General features: G+C 48.9%; 8 protein-coding genes and 1 non-coding gene across 9 annotated transcripts; 6 read left to right on the top strand and 3 right to left on the bottom strand.

Moving 5' to 3' along the window:
• Positions 1 to 797: 797 nt before the first annotated feature.
• FOBCDRAFT_179150 (alkaline-phosphatase-like protein) lies at positions 798 to 3,102 on the top strand (the record flags this gene model as incomplete). Its single annotated transcript, XM_031177194.3, has 5 exons — positions 798 to 1,337; positions 1,389 to 1,573; positions 1,620 to 1,698; positions 1,747 to 2,420; positions 2,472 to 3,102. The coding sequence occupies 5 exons, from the start codon at positions 798 to 800 to the stop codon at positions 2,959 to 2,961; spliced, it is 1,968 nt and encodes a 655-aa protein (XP_031048327.2). The 3' UTR covers positions 2,962 to 3,102.
• On the bottom strand, positions 3,103 to 4,649 carry FOBCDRAFT_218956 (copper homeostasis CutC domain-containing protein). Its single transcript, XM_031177193.3, has one exon. The coding sequence runs from the start codon at positions 4,230 to 4,232 to the stop codon at positions 3,399 to 3,401; it is 834 nt and encodes a 277-aa protein (XP_031048326.2). The 5' UTR covers positions 4,233 to 4,649; the 3' UTR covers positions 3,103 to 3,398.
• A 324-nt stretch (positions 4,650 to 4,973) lies between these two features.
• On the top strand, positions 4,974 to 6,538 carry FOBCDRAFT_218953 (nucleosome assembly protein). Its single transcript, XM_031177188.3, has 3 exons — positions 4,974 to 5,297; positions 5,348 to 6,070; positions 6,128 to 6,538. Exons 1-3 carry the CDS (start codon positions 5,159 to 5,161, stop codon positions 6,235 to 6,237), a joined length of 972 nt encoding a protein of 323 aa, XP_031048321.1. The 5' UTR covers positions 4,974 to 5,158; the 3' UTR covers positions 6,238 to 6,538.
• Positions 6,539 to 7,038: 500 nt separating this feature from the next.
• On the top strand, positions 7,039 to 8,596 carry FOBCDRAFT_25032 (uncharacterized protein). Its single transcript, XM_059610917.1, has 4 exons — positions 7,039 to 7,189; positions 7,248 to 7,289; positions 7,337 to 8,058; positions 8,104 to 8,596. Exons 1-4 carry the CDS (start codon positions 7,076 to 7,078, stop codon positions 8,564 to 8,566), a joined length of 1,341 nt encoding a protein of 446 aa, XP_059464490.1. The 5' UTR covers positions 7,039 to 7,075; the 3' UTR covers positions 8,567 to 8,596.
• A 9-nt stretch (positions 8,597 to 8,605) lies between these two features.
• On the bottom strand, positions 8,606 to 11,431 carry FOBCDRAFT_179148 (WD40-repeat-containing domain protein; the record flags this gene model as incomplete). Its single annotated transcript, XM_031177184.3, has 3 exons — positions 8,606 to 11,179; positions 11,242 to 11,354; positions 11,414 to 11,431. The coding sequence occupies 3 exons, from the start codon at positions 11,429 to 11,431 to the stop codon at positions 8,626 to 8,628; spliced, it is 2,685 nt and encodes an 894-aa protein (XP_031048317.2). The 3' UTR covers positions 8,606 to 8,625.
• Positions 11,432 to 11,971: 540 nt separating this feature from the next.
• FOBCDRAFT_25021 (septin CDC12) lies at positions 11,972 to 13,565 on the top strand. Its single transcript, XM_031177182.3, has 4 exons — positions 11,972 to 12,270; positions 12,372 to 12,534; positions 12,591 to 12,901; positions 12,952 to 13,565. The coding sequence occupies exons 1-4, from the start codon at positions 12,166 to 12,168 to the stop codon at positions 13,528 to 13,530; spliced, it is 1,158 nt and encodes a 385-aa protein (XP_031048315.1). The 5' UTR covers positions 11,972 to 12,165; the 3' UTR covers positions 13,531 to 13,565.
• Positions 13,566 to 13,940: 375 nt separating this feature from the next.
• FOBCDRAFT_317355 (branched-chain alpha-ketoacid dehydrogenase) lies at positions 13,941 to 15,999 on the bottom strand. The gene is made up of 4 exons (XM_059611996.1): positions 15,621 to 15,999; positions 15,441 to 15,560; positions 15,107 to 15,389; positions 13,941 to 15,056 (listed from the first exon to the last, which is right to left on the bottom strand). The coding sequence occupies exons 1-4, from the start codon at positions 15,767 to 15,769 to the stop codon at positions 14,253 to 14,255; spliced, it is 1,356 nt and encodes a 451-aa protein (XP_059464489.1). The 5' UTR covers positions 15,770 to 15,999; the 3' UTR covers positions 13,941 to 14,252.
• Positions 16,000 to 17,821: 1,822 nt separating this feature from the next.
• Positions 17,822 to 21,814, top strand: FOBCDRAFT_271406 (uncharacterized protein; the record flags this gene model as incomplete). The annotated part of the gene is made up of 10 exons (XM_031177177.3): positions 17,822 to 17,948; positions 18,073 to 18,220; positions 18,282 to 18,741; positions 18,791 to 19,733; positions 19,781 to 20,427; positions 20,478 to 20,620; positions 20,675 to 21,104; positions 21,156 to 21,470; positions 21,521 to 21,650; positions 21,705 to 21,814. 10 exons carry the CDS (start codon positions 17,822 to 17,824, stop codon positions 21,812 to 21,814), a joined length of 3,453 nt encoding a protein of 1,150 aa, XP_031048310.3.
• Positions 21,815 to 22,509: 695 nt separating this feature from the next.
• On the top strand, positions 22,510 to 22,629 carry FOBCDRAFT_t79. The gene has a single exon. It is a non-coding gene; the product is annotated as a tRNA-Gly (tRNA).
• Positions 22,630 to 24,055: the final 1,426 nt, after the last annotated feature.

The raw sequence follows: 24,055 nt of genomic DNA, 5'->3' as shown, positions 1-24,055 counted from the left end.
TCGACTTTCTGCTCCGATCTCAGCTGCAACTGGTGCTCTCGGGTGAACTTGAACTGGGATATCATGAGCCGGGACGTGGCGTTCACGTTCGGTCAACGACTTGGGACAGGAAAAGACGAGCCAAGGATCGGGGATGGGGATCGGAGATACAGCATGTCAACGCTCATCATGGCACCTGGGTTACATGAGGGATCATGATTTGACCTGTTTTGACTAGCACCAACGGCGTCCATCGCCCTCCCCGCTGCCAATCCAATGATTTGAATCCATGATGCTCCGTAAAAGAGAATTGACAAGCATAAGTACTAGTTGCAGGGTCCTTTTGCAAGGTACGGGCCTGGCACAACTTACACACGTGCTATAGTCCTCCATCATGAGGCGCCAATCCTTTCCGTGATGCAACATAACAGATGCACTTTTTTCATCCCAACACACTGGATCTGCCCGTACTCTCTCTCGCCGATCTAAACCTGTCTCGGGTGTTTGTCCTGGCCGTTTCCTAAGCTTAATTGGCCTGATGCAATGCGACGTTAGGCCATGATCAGTTCGTCAGAAGTCTCCTCAGCTTGTCCCACAGAGGAAGGCCAATTGTCTATCCGCGACATGGGATAGCTTCTCGGGGACGAATTTGTCTTCCGAGAGGCAGCTATCCACGTGGGATCGGCGCAGACGGTTATAAAGCATGATGCCCTCTCTGAAAGTTTAACTTATCGAGCTCCCCTCTCAAGCTGCCTCAGCTCGCGCCAACCACCAGCTTCCGCTTCTCATTCTTGGAAATTGGGTTCAGATTCACCAGAATGGTCAAAATAAATGCCATTGCCGCTCTTGCGGCCTCAATTGCTGCTGTGTCTGCCCAGACCTACCAGCGTCTCGGCACATGTCCCACTCTGGGCTGTGTTCTTCCCCCCGACCAGAGTGATTTCCTGCCCGGCCAGCTCTTCGATCTCCGTGTCGAAGTCCACGCTCCCGTGAACGGCTCCGAGGCTGCTCACAACGGAAAGCCCGATGAGAAGTTCACCGTGACCATCGCCAAGAAGGGCGAGAAGGCCAAGGACTTTGCAAAGGCCTTTGGCGTCAGTGAGCCCAAGCTCGAGACATGGAAGTTCAAGTGGTACGAGGATCTATTTGCCGAAGACGAGGACAAGCCCAGCATTGTCAACGTTGCTTCCAAGGTCTACCGCAAGATTGCCCTCTACGAGCCCGGCACGTACACCGTTACCCTGAACTACTACAACGGCGAGAAGACCACTGCCGAGTGGACTGTTCGCGAGCTTCAGCCTAAGCGAAAGGCCAAGAACGTCATCTTCTTCATTGGTGATGGCATGACCACCAACATGGTAAGTCGAATCACAATGTGAGAGGCTCGTGGAAGCTAACTAGTTTCATAGATCACTGCCGCTCGTCTCTTGGGACACAAGAGCATCAACGGAAAGTACCAGACTCTGATGAAGCTGGACGAGTTCCCCGTTCTCGGTCACCAGATGACCCATTCGATCGACAGCTACATCACCGACTCTGCCAACTCTGCCTCTGCTCTTTACACTGGCCACAAGAGCACTGTCAACGCCATGGGGTAAGTAAACTACCTCGCCACTTGAGATTAAAAGCTAATATGTCAGTGTCTATGCTGATTCCTCTCCCAACCCCTTCGATGACCCCAAGGTCGAGACCATTGTTGAGGTCTTCAAGCGTGTCTGGGTAAGCTTAACCCCAATTGAGTTCACTTCAAAATTCTAATGACAACAGGGCGGTGCTTGGGGTGCTGTTTCTACCGCTTTCCTTGCCGATGCTACCCCCATTGCTCTCAGTGGTCACACCCGTCTCCGAGGCCAGTATGGTCCTTTGATCGACCAGGCTCTCAACGGCATGACCAACTACAGCTGGACCCAGCACGGTGGCCCTGATGTTTTCTTCGGTGGCGGTGCTGAGAACTTCTTCGCTGGTAAGGGCTCTTACCAGGGCAAGGACTACTACAAGGAGTTCCAGAAGAAGGGCTACACCGTCTCTCTCAACAAGACCTCTCTCCTCAAGGCCGACAAGAGCAAGCGTGCTCTTGGTGTTTTCTGCCAGAGCAACCTCCCCGTCTGGCTCGACCGCAACGTCTACAAGGACAACCTCGAGGGCCGCGAGAACAACCCTACCGGCGGTAAGGGTGATGCTTCTGATCTCCCTGGTCTCAAGGACATGACCCTCAAGGCCATTGACGTTCTTGCTACCCGTGGCAAGGACAAGGGTTTCTTCCTCATGTCTGAGGCTGCCTCTATCGACAAGCAGATGCACGCTCTTGACTACGACCGTGCTCTCGGTGATCTTCTCGAGCTTGACGACACTGTTCGTGCTACTGTTGAGAAGCTCAAGAAGCTCAAGATCCTTGATGAGACCCTCATCATCGTCTCTGCTGATCACGGCCACGGTTTCGAGTAAGTAATCTTATTCCAATAGCTTTCACATCAGATAACTAACAGTCGCAGCGTTTACGGTTCCGCCGACACTGAGTACCTTGCCCAGCAGGAGGATGACCGTGACAAGCGCCGTGCCATCGGCACCTACGCTCAGTCCGGCGAGTCTCAGTACACCAAAAAGGCCAAGGGCATCAACTACGGCACTGGCGCCAACTTCCCTACCAACTGGGAGCCCCGATACGCCATCGCTGCTGGTGTCGCTGCCGTGCCTGACCACCGTGAGGACTACAAGGTCAAGAAGGCCGGTCCCCGCGAGGCTGCCGTCGAGCTCAAGGACGGTGACTACTACGCCAACCCCGAGGACTCTCCCAAGGGTTTCCTCATCAACGGTACTATCAGCACCGACAACGCCCAGGGCGTTCACTCTCTCACTGATGTCCCTGTCTATGCTCTTGGTCCTTGTCAGGAGACTTTCAGTGGCACTTTCAACAACGTTGACATCTTTTACAAGATTGCCAACTGCCTTGGTCTTGCTCAGGGCAAGAAGCAGGGTTATTAGAAAATTATTAATCGGCGGCGGTGGTGGGCTTACGACGAGATGAACGAGTGATGTATAAGTTGGTAGATGATAGAGATGCAAGTGCTGCGAGGTGTAATAAGAGGAATTTTTGACCAATGAGCAATACATTTGAATATTCGCAGGTTCTTATTCATTCGCATTTTGTATGCGAGCATATCTGGTTGTTAATTGTTACAGATTTCTTGTGATCTGCCTCGGGCCATCTCACTTTGACTCCACGGGTTTCCTTGCTGATAGCGAATTCCGAGGCAATTCCAGACTTTTTCTAAGTCGTCACTCATAAATCATAAATTCATAACCGTTTCCTTCCATAACATTTCCCATATGATACACGTGCGATATGACCTGGCGTTCGTCAAACTTCGAATGCACCCTAGTCAGTAGAAGATCTGCTTGCCGATGTCATGAGGGGATAACTAGTCCGTAGTTTGAAGGCCAAGCTGATCAATCAGCGACATGACGCCGTTCATATCGGTAGTCTCTGGATCATCATGATCTCTGGGACGAAGACAATCGCCGTTCAGCCAGATGGAGAGACGATCATGGTTGTGAGCACGCTTTCGAAGCTTCTGGATCTCAGGGCAGCAAACTCCCCCAGCGACAATGAGTTGGATGTTCGTGGTATGATGGCACATGGCATCTAGCTGCTCAACGTGGTTGGAGAAGAGACCTGGCCCTCCAGCTGTCATGATGCCTGCAAAACCAAGAGTGATGAGCTCTGCAATGACAGCTTCTGAGTTTCCACGTTCAGCGAAGTGGTCGAAAGCACGGTTGAAGACACAACCAAATGGCTTGGCCATGTTAACGAGATAGCGACAGTATGCTGAATCAATCACAATTTCGTCGCGAGAGTTCTGTGTCGTTTCCTCATGGCTACGCCTGACACATCCAAACACGAAGGAATCTCCGCGGATAGCATTCATGACGCTTGTTTCCTTGAGCTGGCGAATAGACTCGCTCATCTGGACGAGTTCATTGTTGGAGTAAACGTAGTCGTGAGACTCGCCAGGAGTAGAAGGGTTAGGAGCTCCACGGGGTCGAATGACGCAGCTGATTGGGATGTGGATCTTGCCTTTGAGATGACGAAGCTCTTGGGCGGTGGGAGTAAGTCCGCCTACAGGAGAAGAGCCCTTTCGGCAGAGGAGAAGACGCTTTGCACCAAAGTTGGCGGCTCTGAGAGCGTTGTGGGGGCCATAGATTGTGACCTCAAGAGGGATCTGGCGCGGGTATTTAGCTGGCAGAGGAGGCATCTTGAATTGAGATGGTAGGTTGATGTTGATCTGAGGGCACTATCAGATGGATGAGAAGCAAGAGTTTGTGATGTTGTGAAGATGAAGCCCGAGGACGATATTGGTGAAGAAGAGAAGGAGTCATATTGATCAGCTGAGAGTGTTCGCTTATAAGGTGATGATGATGCCATTGCAAACTCCCTCTTCCAGCAGTGAAGCACAGCTCATACCGGAGTTGATAGTGACTGCCATGTTGATAATCGAACGAGATGTTGATATTAAGCGGTTTTTTTTGCCAATGCCCGCCCAGCAAAGGCGCGTATACGCAGATTAATTCATCGCCAAATTCTCAGTGCCTTATTTGATACTATTTCAGAATATAGGCTTCTACCAGATGGCGCCCGTGATAAATTCGTTGGTGTTGACGTTGCCTTGCCAAAGCCCGTTTGCTCAGACCTCGCCTCATCCCACCACGGTACGTAAATGGAAATCAATTAAACGCCCCTCGGCCAAGGATACCCCGCTAAGATTGCACCACAGTGGAGCATCTAACCCCTGTAAAGAATCACAGAGCTTCTATTTACAGTGGAGCAGGGTGACAACTGGACCACTAATGCCAGGCGTTTCTGCAATGTTTTTAGGGGACCTGCAGAGGCAAAAAAAATTACCGTGAAAAAAACAGGGGTCCTTCGGCGCGGGAGCCAATGACATCAGCGAGAACCCCACCTCAAGAAAAAAAAATGTTGATTTTCACCGCTGAGGAGCTTTCATAGCTTAAGATGAGATTTTTTTTAATGGGTGCGGGCAGAGCTTTCAGTAAATAAATAAAGCACCTCTACACCGATCTTCCTCGTCCCTCTCTCCCCTTTCACATCTTTCTCTCTTTTTTGTCCTTTTACACTCTACAAGATACCCCTCGGTTTCTCTCGTTATATCGAGTGATTTGAATGCATCCTGATTCTTTCAAGTTAAAGTTCAAAATGTCTGCCGGAGATATGCACGACGAGCAGGTCAAGGAGGCCCTCATCACCTATGAGAAGCTCCAGGCCATCGAGGATGACTTTGAGGATGTTGAGCTCGAGATCCGTAAGTCAATTCTCATCTTTGTCTCACAGAAACTCTACTAACAGCAGCAGTCCGTCAGCAGGATAAGCTCACCAAGGACCTCTACGTCAAGCGTCAAGAGGTCATCGCCAACATCCCCCAGTTCTGGCCCCTCGTTTTCGAGCAGTCCCCTCCCGAGGTCGATGAGTACATCCAGCCCAGCGACTCCGAGCTCCTCCTCAACGCCCTGACCGGCCTCTCCGTTGAGCGCTTCGAGCTCCCTAACGGTGACCCTCGCTCCATCTCCCTCAAGTGGGAGTTCAAGGAGAACGACTGGTTCGAGGACAAGGTTCTCGAGAAGAAGTTCTACTGGCGCTTCCACAAGGACGGCTGGGCCGGTCTCGTCTCCGAGCCCGTCGACATCAAGTGGAAGGAGGGCAAGGATCTGACCAACGGCATGCTCAGCCTCGCCAAGAAGGTCTACGATGAGGAGAAGGCTGGCAAGAAGCTCGGTGAGACCGAGGCCTCCAAGAAGCTCCACAAGCTCATGGAGGAGACTGGCATGGGAGGTGTCAGCTTCTTCTGCTGGTTCGGCTTCCGCGGCCGCAAGGTCAGCCCCGAGGAGTCTGAGGAGGGCCGCAAGCTCGAGGAGGAGAAGCGCAAGGCCCGCAAGGAGGGCAAGTACGATGAGGATGATGATGACATGGACGAGGACGACGATGATGATGAGTACGAGTATGAGATCTTCCCCACCGCCGATGATCTCGCCGTCTTCATCGCCGAGGATCTGTGGCCCGGTGCCATCAAGTACTTCAGTATGTACCTCTCACAGCGTGAAGCAGAGACAGTTCAGGTTTAACAAGCAATACCAGCCAACGCCCAAGAGGCCGATGATATGCCCAGCGACCTCGAGTTCGAGGAGATGGACGAAGATGACTCTGATGACGATGAGGCCCCTGCCCTGAAGAAGCGTAAGGCCTAAACCGTCCAATGATTTTTTGTTTTTGTTTTCATGATGATCTAATTTTTCTCTTGGTAAAGAATAGACTAAGGCACGCGGATGAAATGATGGCTACGAAAAACGGTTATGGGATCAGGAAAATGGGATGGATCTACCGATTGGGTTTTCGGTAGATAATGAAATAAAAGGATCGAATTTATCAGCAGTTTCTTAGGTCTTCATGCGATACTATGACAAAGTGAAATGATGTCACACACTGCTGTATATTACTTTGCCATGGTCTAACTTGAGACTCTCAAGGGACGGCCTGATCAGTAAAAGACATCAATATTCTTCACACTTTGTAAAGCATGATTCTGGATAACTTGGCTTATGCAAAAACGAATGAACCTCATCAGACGGTTGATTCTACTGATTAATTGGTGATCTCTCTCTCTTTACAGGTCGTAAAAAGAGCGGGGCATGACACCCTCTGATGATGTCAAGTGATGGAAATCCGGGGTAGCTTCCTCTTTGCAGCTGTTGATGTTATAAACGGAAAATAAATAAACACGATACTACGTCAATCCAGCAAATGATTCCAAAGAGTTACTAATTCAGACTTGCCTAAGAACTCCCCGCTCGAAGTCAAAGTGCGAGATCTGATTATCTCGGGTTGGTCTTCATTTGTCAGCCCACCTTGTTTATACGTGATATCATCGTCACCCAAGTACACATCACATATTGTGACATTTCAAAAAGGCTACGTTTCTCTGTGCTGTTTGTAGCCACATTCAAATACCTTGTGGTTCCCCTCATGTTGGCGAGATCGAGTTTGAGAGTCTTTGCTAGACCTACGACAAGAATACGATACTCAACAATGGCGACTCCTTTCAAGATTCAGCTGGAACCCCAGAACTCGGGGCTGTTAGGGATGAAGCTTGGCCAGAGTGAGGCCTCAAAGGCAACTGACCTGCTGCAGAAAGATTTAGAAGTATGGTGGCCTGAGTTCAAAACTACTGTGTACCAAGTCAAAGACTAATACTGATCAGAATCATCATGTCTTCTTCAATGAATCTGGTTTTCATGACCATGTAGATTCCACTCATATAGCTGTCTCATACTTCGCTAACGACATTAGATTGTTCATCAAGTCTTAACTTTGTACGGTACCGGCGCAACAACAAAGGATCTAGACACAGCCTATAATGCCAACAAGGCATATCAACTTAAAGCCATGAAACCAAAGTCCGATGTCGTTGATAAACTGGAACACGGTTCAGACTGGTCAGAATATCTTGGCAAAGGTCGAAACTATGCTACATTCTTTCGTTTCTTTCAGGATGAAATCGACAGAATCGGATGGCAGGACACACTCAAGGAGTATCTCTTCAAAGACGATGCACGAGGCCGCGATATGCAAAGCCGTCTATTTGCCGGTATCCTTCACCCACTTATTCAGTTGCTGTATGGCATGGAGTGGTCACAGCCCATGATCATCGCTTCAGCTCTTGCACAGACTGCCGTTCATCGAGACGATTATAAAGAGTTTCTCACAGCCGCTGCTGAAAAGGCTCAAGCTTCCGACGCGCCACCGAAGATGAAGACCATCGGTGGCCTTTACGAAGATGCTGTCAAGAATGAGAAACTTCGAAAAAGCTCGCATTGGGATGATTCCAATCGGATCTTTGATGGTGTGTTTACGAGGGCGAAGGATGAGATGATCACTTTGGCTGCGAGAGTGAGAATTGGTGAGGAGGAGCTGGACGAAAAGATTGCCGAGATGGTGCATCATTCTGCTTTCGTTGCTTCAGCTGCTGCTTTTCATCCACCTCATGCTCCAAGATTCGAATTTATTCTCATGTAAGTCTCTCATTTCCACATTCACCTCACTTCTTAACAGAGTAGGCATCACATAACATCCACACCCTTCTTCCTTACACTGAAAGAACAGTCCTGGATTCCAGTATCAACCAAGGCGCGCTTCTTGGAGAACAAGGTCCGCATGGATCTCCTGCAGTACATCGCTCGTGGCTCGCCAGCTCTTCGTAGCGATTTGCTTCGTGGCTATGAGCCTAAGGATGGAGAAAAGCTGGTGGGTAAGCCAGAAGATTTGTTCCCGAGGATTCACAAGGTTGTGGATGATGGGCACACTGTCAAGTTAGCCAGGGCATTGATGCTGGCGCAAAGAATTACAAAACCGTATGAGAACAAGGAGTGGGTGAAGATCAAGGGAGATGACGAGTGGTTGAGGGCTGTGTACTTGTTGCTGGATGCCAATGAGGAAGCTGATAGGCAGGGAGGTACTATGTGGGTTAGATCTTCCGGGTTCGATGAAGCTTGGGAGGAGATTCCCAAGGCTAAGATGTAAGACAACCAGAAGGAAAGGCTTGTATGATATGCATGGGTATTATGAATCGTATTTACCATCTATTCTAAACCAATCCATTCATCAGATCCCGCCTCAGACTGCTCATCTCCATCGACATCCATAAGCTTCACATCCACAGTTTTGCCACTTTCCAATGTCTTGACATCCTTCTTTCCAGACTTATCCTCCGCTTGGCCCAACAAATAATCAACCATGTACACGTTTTCGTCAGCAAGTCTCCTAATCTCATCCCTCATCTTGGATACAGCTCGCGCAACGACTCTTAGCTCGATATCGGCCTTGGCACGGTTTGCCGAGAGCCAAGCTCCGTGCTTATCAACGATAGCCTTGATCCAGACGAGGCAGAACTCGATGTGGGGTGACTCCTCGGTCTGGGCGGCGACGAAGCGGAGAAGACGAGAAACATAAACAGTAGGGAGGTCGGCAACCACGAGAGGAATTTCGGCGGAGGGGATGGCTTGGAAGACCCGCTTGATCAGACCAGCTTCGTTGAGGCGGAAGGCCATGACAAGTGCCTTGAGGTAATCTTGCTCTGTCTCGAGAACAGCGAGTGTTGAGGCAGGGGTGATCTCCATGTTCAGGTCGAAAGGATCGAACTGGATGTCCTGATCCAAGCTGTAGATCAAGAGACCCTCTGTAGAGGCAGCACAGAAAGCAGTGCCAGCAGGTGAGAAACCAATGCCTGTCACACGCACCTCAGGGGCCTTCCTTCGTGCTGAAGGATCACCACGTTTTGATCCTGGCAACGAGCTATCCACGCGGTCTTCGCGGTCCGAGGCTTCCTGATCGTCGAGGTCTCCAGCAGGGCCGGCTTCAGTCAAAAACTTGCTGTTCAGGAATTCCTGGGTACCAGAGAGAGAAAGGTTGACGCTGACGGTGTACTTCTTCAGCAGCACCATGGTTGTCACGGAGTACAAACAGATGTACTTGCTGTTTCCGCCAGCCAAGAGACAGCTGCCATCAGCGCTATATCGGATTGTGTTAAAGCTCTTTGTGCCGGCCATATTTGCCGCTGTTCGACGATCTGTGAGTTTTCGTCCTCCTGAAACATCTCTTCGTCCATCGACTCCAGAAGTCTGCTCTGCATCTGTTACTGACCAGAAAGTAAGCTGGCCATCTAATGTTGATATGGCAAGTTGCAAAGAATCTGGACGGACAGCGATATCGAGAACATCAGCCTGGAGCTGCAGAGGCTCGCTGGTCTGTGTCCGGCTGAAGATGGACCAGATACGGGCTGTGCGATCCCAAGAACCACTGATAAGTGAGTCACCATTGGGTGTGAATGCGAGAGACGAGACAGGACCCTCGTGGCCTGATAACTGGTCAAGAAGTTGGCCTGTCTGGACGGACCAAATGTGAATGTCGAAGGAATCGAGAGATCCAGCGGCTACGACTTCGCCACTAGGGTCAACAGCCATGCATGAGAATGACAGTCTTGTAGGTGCTGTGAAAGTTCGGAAGTTTCGGTATCGGATCAAGTCCCAGGCTCGAATGGATCCATCCAGACTTGATGTGAAGAGAACATTACCCTTCTTGGCAAACTCGCAGGCTGTAACGCCGCTAGTATGCTCAGTGAAGGTAACTATGCAGAAGCCTGACTGAATATCCCAGACCTTAATCTTTCCGTCATCTGCAGTGGTGATGATGCGCTGGCCGTCAGGTGAGTAGACCAGAGCGTTCATGGCGTCGAAATGGCCCTGCTGTTTAAGGATGTAAGACTCAGACTGCCACTCCCATACCAGTAATTGCCCCAGCTTAGATGCACCAAACGCCAACCACTCGCCACTTTTGTTGATGGTGACAAAATCTATATCGTTTTGCGAGATGCTCAGCTTGTGTATCATGTTAAAGTCGGGCATCTCGTACAGGCCAAACAGACCGTTGGAGAAACCAGCAACCAGGAGATTCGTCTCAGGGTGGAAAGCGGCACATCGCACATGAGCGCTTCCCTGCATGAAGTAGTGCCGTTGGACAATGCGCCATCGCATATCTGAATCCTCATCATCGTCCTCCATCTTGTCGTCGTCCTTGATACGGTTGATAGGCTTAACATATTGCCAGTCAAAGACGGCGCCATCCTTGCTAACAGTGTAAATCATCTCCTGGTTTTCTGAGAACCAAGCGCCGATGACAGCCTGTTTATGGCCTGAAAGCACCGTGGGGGTGAAACCCTCCTCAGGGTTCAAACTCCATATCCGCGCCGTGAGATCCTTGGAGGTTGTGAGGAAGAATCGCGAGTCGCTGGACCACTCAATATGGCTAACGGTATCGAAATGGCCGGTATGTGTGTGGTATCGAACGAAAGGAGCAAATTCGAGTTCACCCTCGGCAGAAGCATCGGGGGTCGAGGGAACGTGCCAGACCTCAATTTTGCGACCCAGTCCCACGGCGAAATGTCGACCAGATGGCGAGAATGAAAGTGCTGTGACAGAAGATCGGAAGGAGAAGTGGTATATGGATATCCTTCGGGGGACATTGGTCAAGATCGCGTGTCCATCTTCGTCAATGGAGAGGAGAAGGTTGCCGCGTGGTGTAAGTCCGATGCGGGCAATGTTTTTGCGGTGAGCGAACGGGAGGGTATATGATTTGTTTCTGTGGAACAATTAGTTTTGGCCCATTCATTTTGAAGTTCAGACCGGCTCAAGGTAACTTACTCTACCAGATTAAACACAGTCACTCTGTTGCCGACCGGCGAGAAAAGATGGGTGCCATCGGGGCTATAGAGCAGGTTGCCCTGGCAGTAAACAGTGCCCAGCAAGTTCGAGAACTATAGTGATAAGTCAACACATCTCATCGAGGCCGGAAGCATCTCATTGTCATCCTTACCTTGAAATCGGTCTTCATTATTGTCTGCAGGTCATAGCCATGATGCTTCTAAACATCAAATCGCAAACCGCCAAAAATTCATCGTTGCGCCTTATCGATAAGAGCCGATTTTTTGCGACAGTCGGCGGTAGAGTTATTCCGAGACGATGATGTGCCACCAGAAGTGTGGCTGGCCCCTGGGAGCAAAGCAAGAAAACTTCTGATGTTAAACCAAAGCGCCAAAAATATCTAATCTACGGCCCACTAAATTTATACTAAGTTATACTAAATCATACTAAATTTACCTAAGTCTTTTTGTCACTTAGGATAAATGTCCTAAGTTTTCTTTCCTCCCCTTGGCTGGCCAAAGCTCCAGGGACCAATGCAGGCTAGGGGCAGTGGCTGTTTACTCGATCTTGCATAGCAAGACCCGTTTTGTTTGGCAGTTTCCCTTGCTGCCCCGTGTCCACTAGCCACTGTCCACTCACGGTACCGTGTCAACGCTAGCCTATCAGAAGCAAGCGTCCCTGGGAGTTGCTTTAGGGGGAAAGGGCAGGAAATTCGTTCCAATTCCCCTGAACTCAGGCAAGCACGAGCTGTCCCTAAACCTCCCTCTCCACCTTGAACATTTGCACTCGTTCGACCTTCATCGCGATATCGCAGTCGCTTGTTGTCTTGCATTGCATTGTCTTTGTTTTAAAGTCGTGTTTTACGCTTCAGATCCTCTTCTAATTCAACCTTTATCTTCCCGTACCCAAATCAACAACTTCAAGATGGCTTCTGCAACTGCCGAGAACGCTTCACCGATTGGTATTGCCAATCTGCCCAACCAGCGACACAAGATTGTCGCGAAGCGCGGTGCCGGTTTCACTATTATGGTATGCTTCTAAGCAATCAACTCACTCGTTTTTCATTGCTATACATACATAGCAAGGCACATCGAGATCTTCTGAACTATTGCTCACCGCATCATGTCTAGGTTGCTGGCGAGTCTGGTCTGGGCAAGACTACCTTCATCAACACTCTTTTCTCCACCACCATCAAGAACTATGCCGACCACAAGCGCCGTCACCAGAAGCAGGTTGATAAGACTGTCGAGATCGAGATCACCAAGGCCGAGCTCGAGGAGAAGTTCTTCAAGGGTATAGCTCTGAATGAAGCACGTTGTTGCCCAACCCTCGCTAACACCCCCTTTCAGTCCGACTGACCGTCATCGACACACCCGGATTCGGCGACTACGTTAACAACCGCGATTCTTGGATGCCCATTATCGAGTTCCTCGACGACCAGCACGAGTCTTACATGCTTCAGGAGCAACAGCCCCGCCGCCAGGACAAGATCGACCTCCGTGTCCATGCCTGCCTTTACTTCATCCGCCCTACCGGCCACACCCTCAAGCCTCTCGATATTGAGGTCATGAAGCGTCTCTGCTCGCGTGTCAACCTTATCCCCGTTATTGCCAAGGCCGACACCCTCAGCCCCGCCGACTTGGCCAAGTTTAAGCAGCGCGTAAGTAATTATGCATCGAGTTCACAACCCCCAATTCTAACTCTATCTAGATTGTCTCTGTCATTGAAGCCCAGAACATCAAGATCTACCAGCCCCCGATCGAGGAGGACGATGAGGCTGCCGCTCAGCATGCCCGCAGCCTTATGAACGCCATGCCTTTCGCTGTTATCGGCTCCGAGAAGGACGTCAAGACCGGTGATGGCCGCATTGTCAAGGGCCGACAGTACTCTTGGGGTGTTGCCGAGGTTGAGAATGAGGACCACTGCGATTTCAAGAAGCTCCGCTCTATCCTGATCCGAACACACATGCTCGACCTTATTCACACCACCGAGGAGTTGCACTACGAGGCTTACCGCGCTCAACAGATGGAGACCCGCAAGTTCGGCGAGGCTCGTCCCCGAAAGCTCGACAACCCCAAGTTCAAGGAAGAGGAGGAGGCTCTCCGAAAGCGTTTCACCGAGCAGGTCAAGATCGAGGAGCAGCGTTTCCGTCAATGGGAGCAGAAGCTCATCTCCGAGCGCGACCGTCTCAACAAGGATCTCGAGCAAACCCATGCTCAGATCAAGCAGCTCGAGCAAGAGCTGGAGCAGATGCAGGGCAGCGCTGTCCGCAGCCACGGTCGCCGCTAAACGATCTCGAGCAGGCCTTTATGCACACTTGCATGGCTGCAGTTGGACAGTCGTTTCTTCAAGTTTCTTTTACCTGGAGCTCCGTTTTGGGGTTTGGAGTTGAAAAATGAAAGGTCCGAAGAATACCACAAGAAGACAGGAGAGGGACCACGAGTTCATGGATATACCTGCTCGCTCTTCCCTACGGAGGTCAAGGGGGAGCTGCCCTTGCTGGGACTTGTTATCATGGCCGCGGCATGTTGTGTAGGAGTTATGATTCCCTCCCCATGATTTTGTTTGTTCTTGGTTGCTATGCCGGCAACTCATACCCACAAGTACGAGACGCCTTTGAAGCGAACAAGACGTATGGAGAAAGCCTTGATAGTCTTGCCCTTTTTTTTATTACAACCTTTTACTAGAGCCCTTTCTCTCAGCTAGGCACATTTTAGTTTCGATGTAATTTCAATCACAACATTTTATGATACCAGTTTGAGATTCGAAGGTTTCAATCCATTGCATAACACCTCTGGTTGCTATTCAATATTCCATGAAATGTTGCAAGAGTCCCATTAACCAAATGTGAACCGGGGAAAACAGCCACCAAACTCCATGCTCTAGGCCAAACTGACCAAATTCATACCCAAAAAGAAATACAGTGTCCTCTGAGTACAATATTGAAATCACTACAGGTTTGAAGTCAATCTCAGTCTTTCCGTCTAGGATATTACCCCAGACCCCCAGTGCTATAAGGCGTCCATGCTGGCTCGTGTTGTCAGTTGCTCGTTTTTATTTCCAAGTCGCGAAATCTGCAGGAAGACATCCGTTCCGTAGCCCTCGAGGCTATGCAAGTCAAGATTTCCAGCCCAATACTCAGCATAGACACGGCTCAGAGGTAAACCCATGCCGAGACGCAGGTTGGGCGGCCGACTGGTGAGAGACGATAATGAACTTTGATAAGGCGGTGCTTTCAAATCTGCACGCCCCAATTCCTCCTCTACGTGAAGCTCCTGCATCGTTGCTGCCATCTTCGGCACCTGCGCAAGATTCTCGAGACGTCTTTGGCTTTGCGGACCCTTGCTGAAAGACCAGAGATGTGGCAGTTCAGCACGAGGGATACCACCACCACGATCGCATATGCGGATGATAACATGTTGCTGGTTCTCGCAGATGGTTATCTCCACAGGGGGCGGCTTCACACTGTCAGGGTCCGAATGGACTCTCTGATGTCGATCAATGACGGCCTGGACAGAGTTGCGGAGGAGCTCGCCAATGATGTACTCGAGATGACTTAGAATGTAAGGAAAAGAGGCATCGAGATGGCCATCAACTGTGATTTCGGGAATCTGGACGTCAGGGCCATTCGTTGTGCGGGCAAGAATAGTGATGGCTTTAGAACAGCGCTCGACAACATCCTTAGCATAGCACTTAATAAACACTTCGCCGATGAAGTCGGATTCGGAAAGTTTGGCTCCGGGAGAGAAGTTAGGGGAGTTGTAGGTTTCTGTTAGTGAAAGATGCTGCTCAGCGATGACACGTCTAGAAATGCGCTGTTCTATGTCAGTAAGTCACCAAAGTCGTGTAAGGATGGGCACCCTACCGATCTAAGAATGGTGTTCATGAAGTTATCCAGATCTTGAGGACTCATGAGACCACCGCATTCTAGGATTCCCATAGCAAGCTTCGGTATCACAGTCAAGTGGCCCTTTAGGTTATGGCTGATGAGTTCGCACAGCTTGTCGTTGTCCTCCAATGTTTTAACCTCTTTCACTTTGCGGAATGTATCGAAGGCGTGGTAGTAAAGGTCGTAAACCTCCTTAATATGTGGGTTCATAGTAACGACATAGGGTAAACGTTGCATATCTCGGATCCGATGCGCAATTCTAATCACATGTCAGATCTCTTTATTCTCTGCGAAGCTTCCCAAGACTTACCGTGTAGGCAATTCGGTGCGAACATAGTTAGCCGAGCTTATCAGACGAGATTCTGTAAGAGAGCGGCCAAAAACCATAAGTTGGCGGAGACTGATAGGTCGAGCTTCTTTCGCGACCCAGCTGAAGGCATCATGAGTTAGCTTTTGCAACCAGAAATCATATCGAAAGAAAATGCCATACTCATCAAGGATTGAAACAGGACGCCATGATGCGTTTGTACCAGCGCGAAACTGAAACTTCGTATACGAGGTACGGGGAATATTCGCCAGGTAAGGACGCGGATCTGTCAGTTTACATCGCCTGCTCTGTCGCAGGGCGATGGATGGCATGTCGTCACAGGCACATGCGAGGATGAATCGAAGTCTGTATTGGTTGATGCGTTAAGCCCAATCGGTTGGCATAAGTATAGGGTGCTTTCAGACGATGTTCTGCGTTTGGAAGAGGAGAGTATGGATGGTAGGAGCGAAAGGAGACAATCTGCATACGCCGTCTCGGTGGGAAGGAAGCTTTGGGCGAGTGACTCGATACCTACTGCCCAGGAACGGGATTGGAGTTCTACCCCACATCTTGTTGGCGATACCGGCCCGCCCAAAATGGTGGGTTGCAGGAAGGAGGAGAGGTTTCCGTTTGTGTTTATCCCGGTCACGGCTGAGTTCTGAGGCTGATAAGCCCAGCACAAGCTGTGAAGCTGTAGATGGGGCTGTTTTAGATATGTGACTATTTATTTACAGAAGGCATGTCCATGACAACCAGTCATTCAATGGTTTGTTGTATGAATCTAGGGTAGCTTCCTGGATCTACCTAGGTAGTTGTGGCGTCTGATTGTTGCATTGTGGCAATGAGCTGTAACGGCCCATGAGTATTTCATATAGTCTAAATGTCTGTCCAAAAATGGTGTAAAAGAAAAGAACGAATCGTGTTTCATCAAGTATTGATGTTTGTCCTTTTCAGGGGAATCATGCTGACGCACACTCTGTCAATTCGAGCTGTTCTTCGAAGTACCTACCTAAGCTAAGGCATGGCATAGGTAACTTCATAACATCTATGAGCATGTCAGACAAAGTATCTCGGTTCCTTAGTGCAAAGTTGAAAAACGACATGGGAAACAAAACCAAATATGTTTCCCAGCTTGCGTCAGACCGCTTCTATTTGCCTGCATCCTGAATGAAGTTGCAAGCCATCAAAACCGAGGCATGATTTATCTGACAAAGACTCAAGCTTAGCCTTTGGCTATGAGAGAACTGACAACGTCATTGGCGGGGTGACCTGATGACGCTTGGCGTGGCTGCTGTCTGTTAAAGTAATACAGCATTTATAGTGCATTTGTCCGCAAATAACAAGTCGTGTGACAACATTTGCTAGCTATCGCCTCACCACTCTCGTCAAGCCTGAAGTCTCGCACAACTCTTGTTCCCGCTGATTGATTGATTACTACTGGCTCTCTCTGCCTATCGATGCAAGACATTGGATCCAAACTCACTCACCTCACACTCCTTTCTCCCAGTTTAGTTTTATCCAAACTACAGCCTCTTCTCTTTGTTTAGACGCGACCTGACTTGACCTGGAATTTGAAAGGTCTAGGGGCTTAGGACCTGAGTTGTGGGCATCGTCTTTTACTGACATAACCGACCGCTCTACTCTTTTTTCTTTAACAGTGCAGAACTCGTCTTCCCCAATCGTCATAGCATAGCATTGCCTTGCCTTGCTTGCCTTGCATCGCATTCACTCACTGCCTTGCGTTGCGCTCCAGTTCCGAGCCCTCTCTTTTTTTTTTTTTTGGACAATACTCTTTTGCTCACGGCAACACCTGGTCTCTTATTCCCTGCCCTTTGCGCCACTCGACATCGTCGAGCTTTGGCTGAAGCGCTTGCATTGATTGAGTTGCTCTGCTACTGCCACGCCCGTCTTTATATCGTGAGGTTTACTCTCTCGGGTGCCTGCCTTAACGTCACCGATTCTTCCGCCTCGGTCGCAGCTTCCTCAAAATGGTATGTTCCTGTCTGCTGCTGCCCCTTCCCGTGCAATCTTGTTCCATGCAGCTTGCCGTGACTCCCATGGTCGCTGGAGAGCAACTCGTGCGGCCCCATCAACACAGCTGCGTCATCCTTCTGGCTCTGCGATCATCACATATTATGCAACTTCGACTCGACCTTACCACATCTTCTTGACATGAAGTATTGCGCAGACTTCTCTACCTAGTGCCCTGAAGTCATCATCACCTCCAATAGCCTACCACTTGCCCCTCACCACCCACACTAACCCCAGTCACTCCCGATGCCGACATCATGACCTCGTTTCATCGCCGCCTATGCTTTCGCTCGGGGCTCAACGCTGACCGTCGCAATCTGCTGCAGACTCACGATATCAACTCACCTAACGACATGGTCATGGACACGGACGATTATATCGGCGTGGCCAACGAGCCAGAGAAGGTCGCCATCATTAACCCCGATAACCTCGAACAAAGCGAAGTCGACCAGCTGCAAGATCTGCCCATGGCGAACGACCGTGCGTACTCCTTTCACTATCTCATTGACTCCTTGCATTTGGTGCAGACCCTAGGCATCATATGTTTTCTGTCATGACCACCATCCGTTCCTGGAGCTATCTGGGCTAACTGTCATGCCTCTAGATGAAGCCATGAGAGAGATCTGTCTCCCACCCCTCATCGATGAACCGAAAATACTCGGAGACTACGAATACACATGGACTGTCGAAAACTGGCGAAGCTTGAATAAGAAGGAACATGGTCCTGTTTTTCAAGCAGGTGGCTTCCCATGGTGCGGCTAAGTTGATTCCGGCGCTGCCGTTACTCTTAATGCTGACGTTCCACTACTATAGGCGAATTCTGCTTTTCCCACACGGCAATAATATTGACCAATGCTCTATTTATCTTGAACATGGCTTCGACGCTGATAGTGTTCCCGATAACTGGAGCTGCTGTGTTCAATTTGCGCTCGTCCTATGGAACCCGAACGACCCCAGCCTATATGTCCATCACACTGCCCACCATCGATTCACTAAGGAAGAAGGCGATTGGGGTTTTACTCGATTTGTCGAGCACCGCCGAATGTTTAATGTACCATGGGAGGGCAGCAGCCGACCCCTCTGCGAAAATGACACTGCCAACATCACCGCCTATCTTCGCCTCGTCGAGGATGAGACGGGTGTTTTGTGGCACAACTTCGCCAACTACGATTCCAAGAAGGAGACGGGGTATGTTGGGCTCAAGAACCAGGGTGCCACCTGCTATCTGAATTCCCTGATGCAATCACTCTATTTTACAAACAAGTTCAGAAAGGTAGTGTCTCTTGGCTGTTCTCTTGTATACTATTAGCTGACTTCTATAGGCTATCTACGAAATTCCTACGGAGGCCGACCCCAGTATGACCAACAGTGCTTATACATTGCAACGACTTTTCTACCAGCTACAAACGTCAGACCAGGCCGTTGGAACCACGGAACTCACAAAATCTTTCGGCTGGGACACGCGACATATCTTCGAGCAACAGGATGTGCAGGAGTTTTCACGCAAACTCATGGAGAGGATGGAAGACAAGATGAAGGGAACTGCATCGGAGAATGTCCTGCCAGAAATGTTCAGTGGCAAGATCAAGACATACATCTCATGTATCAACGTCGACTATGAATCCAGCCGAATCGAGGACTTTTGGGACATTCAGTTGAATGTCAGTGGTAACAAGCATCTGCTCGAGAGCTTTGAGGACTACGTTCAGGTCGAAAAGATGGATGGAGAAAATCAATACTTTGCTGGTGATCAGTACAAGCTCCAGGATGCGAACAAAGGTGTCATTTTCAACAGCTTTCCTGACGTACTCCATCTACAGCTGAAGCGCTTCGAGTACGATATCCAGCGCGACACTATGATGAAGATCAATGATCGATACGAGTTCCCCGAGTTTTTTGACGCTGCGCCGTACCTATCTGAGGATGCCGACAAATCTGTTCCATGGACGTATCAGCTTCACAGCGTTCTAGTCCACAGTGGTGATCTGAACGCAGGACATTACTATGCCTTTTTGAAGCCTGAAAAGGACGGATGGTTCTATAAGTACGACGATGATAAGGTCACCAAGGCGACGATGCGCGAAGTGTTGGAAGAGAATTTTGGTGGAGAGTATCAAACATCCAACGGTTACCCGCGTGCGCCTGTGCAAAAGAAGGCTCCCATTATGCGCCAAAACAGTGCATACATGTTGGTGTATATCCGCCAATCTCGTATAGATGATATCCTGTGTCCGGTTACCAAGGATCATATTCCGCTTCATCTTAGTAAGTCTTTTGGCGTTCTTCCTTTGTCACCTTGCTAACCACCATAGGGCAAAAATTTGAGGAAGAGACTGTTCAGCGGGAGGCCCGCAAGAAAGAACAGCGAGAGGCGCATCTATACATGTGGGCCAAGGTGATCACTGATTACTCGTTTCAACAATATGGCGGCACAGATTTGTGTCAGTTTGATGCAAAGCCTGAGGATCCCGCTGCGCCAAAGTTCTATCGCGTGCGTCGCGCGATGACCATGGAGGAGTTTGTTGCGCAAGTTGCATCGGATATGGGCGAAGATCCACGAAGGGTACGACTTTGGCTCATGGTCAATCGACAGAATAAGACAGTTCGCCCTGACCAACCCATTATGGATTTGCGGCCTACAGTCGACGAGACTTTCTCCCGTTCCGCTGCCCACAGGGATGCTAGTTTACGTGTGTGGGCTGAGGTTGCCGAGGAAGTCAATGCTGATGGAGAGCCAATCTGGCCATCTTACCAGAGTCAGCCCAATGGTGTTATCGTCAAGAATGACACCATCTTACTTCTTCTTAAGCACTTCGATATCGACGCCCAGACGCTGCGGGGTGTCGGCCATGTCTACATTTCCAAGGACAAGAAAGTTGAAGAACTGCTGCCAATGATCCTGAAGAAGATGGGATGGGGCGAGAAGCTACCTGCTGAGGAGAAGCTTCTGCTTTGGGAAGTAAGAAAACTACTCACCTTGAACGACCGAAGGTAACTAACTCAAAATAGGAGATTAAGCCTACTATGATTGAACCTCTCAAGCCCAAGCAGTCGCTGAAGGTTGCCGAATTGCAAGACGGAGACATTATCTGCTTCCAGCGAACCAAGGCTGGCGTCGAAAAGCGCGCTGGTGAAAAGACCTCGCAAGAAACGTATGTTGTTACAGTAATATAGTGCGGGCCATTCATTTACTGACATGTTTTCAGAAGTAACACATCTGACCATTTCGAGGATGCGCGTGAATACTACGATTTCCTTGAGAATAGGCGAACGGTTAAGTTCCACCCGCATCCCGCTCGATGTGATCAGGCGCAGTATCCCCCATTTGATCTCGTGCTTAACACTAAGATAACTTATGACACGCTTTCAGAGCGTGTTGGAGCGTATTTGGACGTGAAACCGACACATATTCGGTTTTGGACAGTAAACGCCTCCACGCAAAACCCCAAGACACCGGTTAGACGCGGAGCAAACCCAACACTGCGACAGATTCTCAGCCCTATGGGCTCAACTGCCCTCAACTCCACTCAGAGAGACGATGCCTTTTACTTTGAAGTCCTTGAGATGAGTTTAACAGAACTCGACACCAAGAAGAGCATCAAGGTCAATTTGCTGAGCGAAGGCATCACCAAAGAGGTATTTTTGAGTCTCATCATCTTTCGACAATGCGACTAACCTTGTATGCAGGATACATACGACCTACTCGTCCCCAAAACAGGAACTATTGACGATTTAGTCGAGGTTTTGATAAGAAAGGCGCAAATACCAAGCGAGACGGACGGTGGAAGAATTCGCATCTATGAAACTAGCTCCAACCGCTTCTACCGTGAGCCTCTACGCGAACACCCCGTTATTAACTTGAACGAGTTTGCGAAGATCTATGCGGAACGAGTTCCTCAAGAGGAGCTCAATGCCGACGATACCCATTTCATTCATGTCTTCCACTTCCACAACGACGTCAGCCGCGTTCATGGCGTGCCGTTCAAGTTTCTGGTCATCGAGGTGAGTGCCTTTGATACTAAGACGCATTCAATGAATTAACATAGCGACAGGGCGAGAGCTTTGCAGACACCAAGAAGCGATTGGAGAAGCGAACCGGAATCAAAGGCAAGAGCTTTGAGAAGATCAAGATCGCTGTTGTGCGACGAGCCAATTACTCAAAACCCCAATATCTCAATGACGGTCAGTGCCATTTTTTGCATTTGACTTATTGAGTAACTAACAACATGTTTTTAGATGATGTGCTATCAAGTTTCATACAAGGGGAAGACGACTACCTCGGCCTTGACCATGTAGATAGAACGAGGACATTGAGGAACGGCGTTGGGGACCTATTCCTTAAATGAAAGGTGCCGAAAGAGAAGGAGATCATGTTGTCTCGAGAGCATGTAAGCAATAAGGCAATGAGTGTCGCCGATGATGAGGCAGAGACACTGAGTATCTAGCATATAAGCCTGCCTGCCGCTTGGGAACCGCAGCACTCAAGCATCGCACATTCGCAGTCAAAAAGCATTGGTGCTGCTGCTCAACTGACGAGCACAAAGCCGTGGAAAAGAGCACACGCAAGGGTGCATTACATGAGTGTCTGAGCTGAGAGGCGGGTTTTGCCCAGTCATGATGATGAATGGATGGAAAGGCATGCGAAATGAAAGCATGAATCAAGAAGGATAGGGGCGATGATTACGGCATAAATTTCATTCTTACTATTCATTCCAATCGTTCGTGCTCGATCATGATATTTCATATATGCATGTTCTTGTGAGACTGGATGTACGAAAGACACCGAAAGACATCGATTCTATGTATTGCCATAACGGAGGGCAAACATGGTGTTATATCGTAACGAAATCTTAGTATTAGCTTGGAGTTTTTAATGTCATGTGCTATTATTAAATCTACTAGCCTTGATCTTTTGACATATACGATGCTGTGTGGTGCCAATTCTAATCTAGATACGGTATCGATGTGTGCTGTCAAGTAAGCCAGACCTCGAAGATGAGGTATATAAATTGAAATTTACGGTATGGTTGCCACCAAAGAAAGCAATTTGGCGCAGTGGAAGCGCGGTATGTCTACCATTATCTGCATATAAAAATCCTTACTAACAGACGCAGCCGGGCTCATAACCCGGAGGTCGCACGATCGAAACGTGCAATTGCTAAATTTCCTTTTTTTGCATTTTTCGAGTTTGAGAGCAGTATAGGAGTATTTCCTTTTATTGATTTGTTTGTTCATCTTTTAGCGAAGTGTCATGATCGAAGAGAGCTGTTGACCTTGGTACTTACTACCTTTCTGCGGTCAAGGAACCGGTCCATTATTTCTGTATGCCATGTCTCATCAAAGTCCTGGAGAGATACTAAGAATAGTCATATCTGGAAGCGTTAATAATTAAATAATGAACAGGTATATTTGCTCGAATGCCACTATCTAGATGATCGCCTGTGTGTCACGGGGCCCGGGCAACAAAAAACCCAGACGGCCATCCTTTTGTAAAACAACGATCCATGTCTGTTCCAGAGCAACTCTCGTTAACAAACTATCAACATGAAAGATGTGGAGTAGAGGGTGTTCTGTATAGAATTGTTGGCAGTTCTGTGCAACCCTGAGCTGATTGTAAGACAGTTGCAATGAGTCACAGAGATAGGAGCGACACAGTCCTGGCGGCATTACATCGAAGTTTAATGAGGTAGATATTGAATGCCAAGATGTATAAACGATTTGCGGTCTGTAACTTTTAGTGTCTCCATTTACTCTGCTCTTAACACGATACTTCATGTTATAAGACATCTGTGACAGTAATACTTAGTACGTAGGCACTGAGCCTCCTTAATCCCAACTCTCGGCTTTCCACCTAGTGCGAATATTTAAAGAGAAAGAGAAGTAGCCAAGAAGTAATACTTCAAAATATCAAGGGAGTTGACTCATAACCCGGATAGAACGAAACGTTGATGCGCTTTTGACGAATCAAGACCTTCTGAGAATTCTCATACACTAGGTAGTATTTACTTGTCAATATTTGCAAGAGAAAGAGCGAAAAGAAGCATTACAAGATCTGAGAACCACATGTTTCAGCTATTTTCCCATTTGGCCTTTGCGGCATGTCAGAGCGTCAGAGGAACCCCTATGTTTGCTCAGACCCGACTATTTCTCAGTCTAACAAGACGGACACACAACAGCTATTGGAACAGGTTGCTACAGGAATACTTCGGCAATGCTTCAATACGAGCGGGAGATATTTCCTATAAAGAAATACTAACTCATTCTAAGGATTGCCTAAACTTCTTCAACAAGATCATCCTGAAATTGCCAAAGTAACTCCTTCAGCTTTCAGCTTGATATTGAGACTAAGTTGCCAGACGGGAAACAGAGGACTTTTCCAAGAAGTGGTCTTAGTACAGACCTCGAGGGTAATTCTCTACTTTGAAAAGTAAGGTGAACCAACTCAACAGTTTCGTAGTCTCCGTACCGTTCGGAACCTGATATAAGGATGTCGCCAACGTCACTTTCGGTGGTTATATCGGCAACGAGTGCACCCTTGCTAACGAACTTGTACGTTCGTGAGAATTCCCACCTTATTGACTCCACCA

The sequence above is a fragment of the Fusarium oxysporum genome, chromosome III (genome assembly GCF_013085055.1).
Source record: "Fusarium oxysporum Fo47 chromosome III, complete sequence".
In the NCBI taxonomy this organism is placed as follows: Eukaryota; Fungi; Ascomycota; class Sordariomycetes; order Hypocreales; family Nectriaceae; genus Fusarium; species Fusarium oxysporum.
This window is presented reverse-complemented; position numbering and strand designations above follow the sequence as displayed.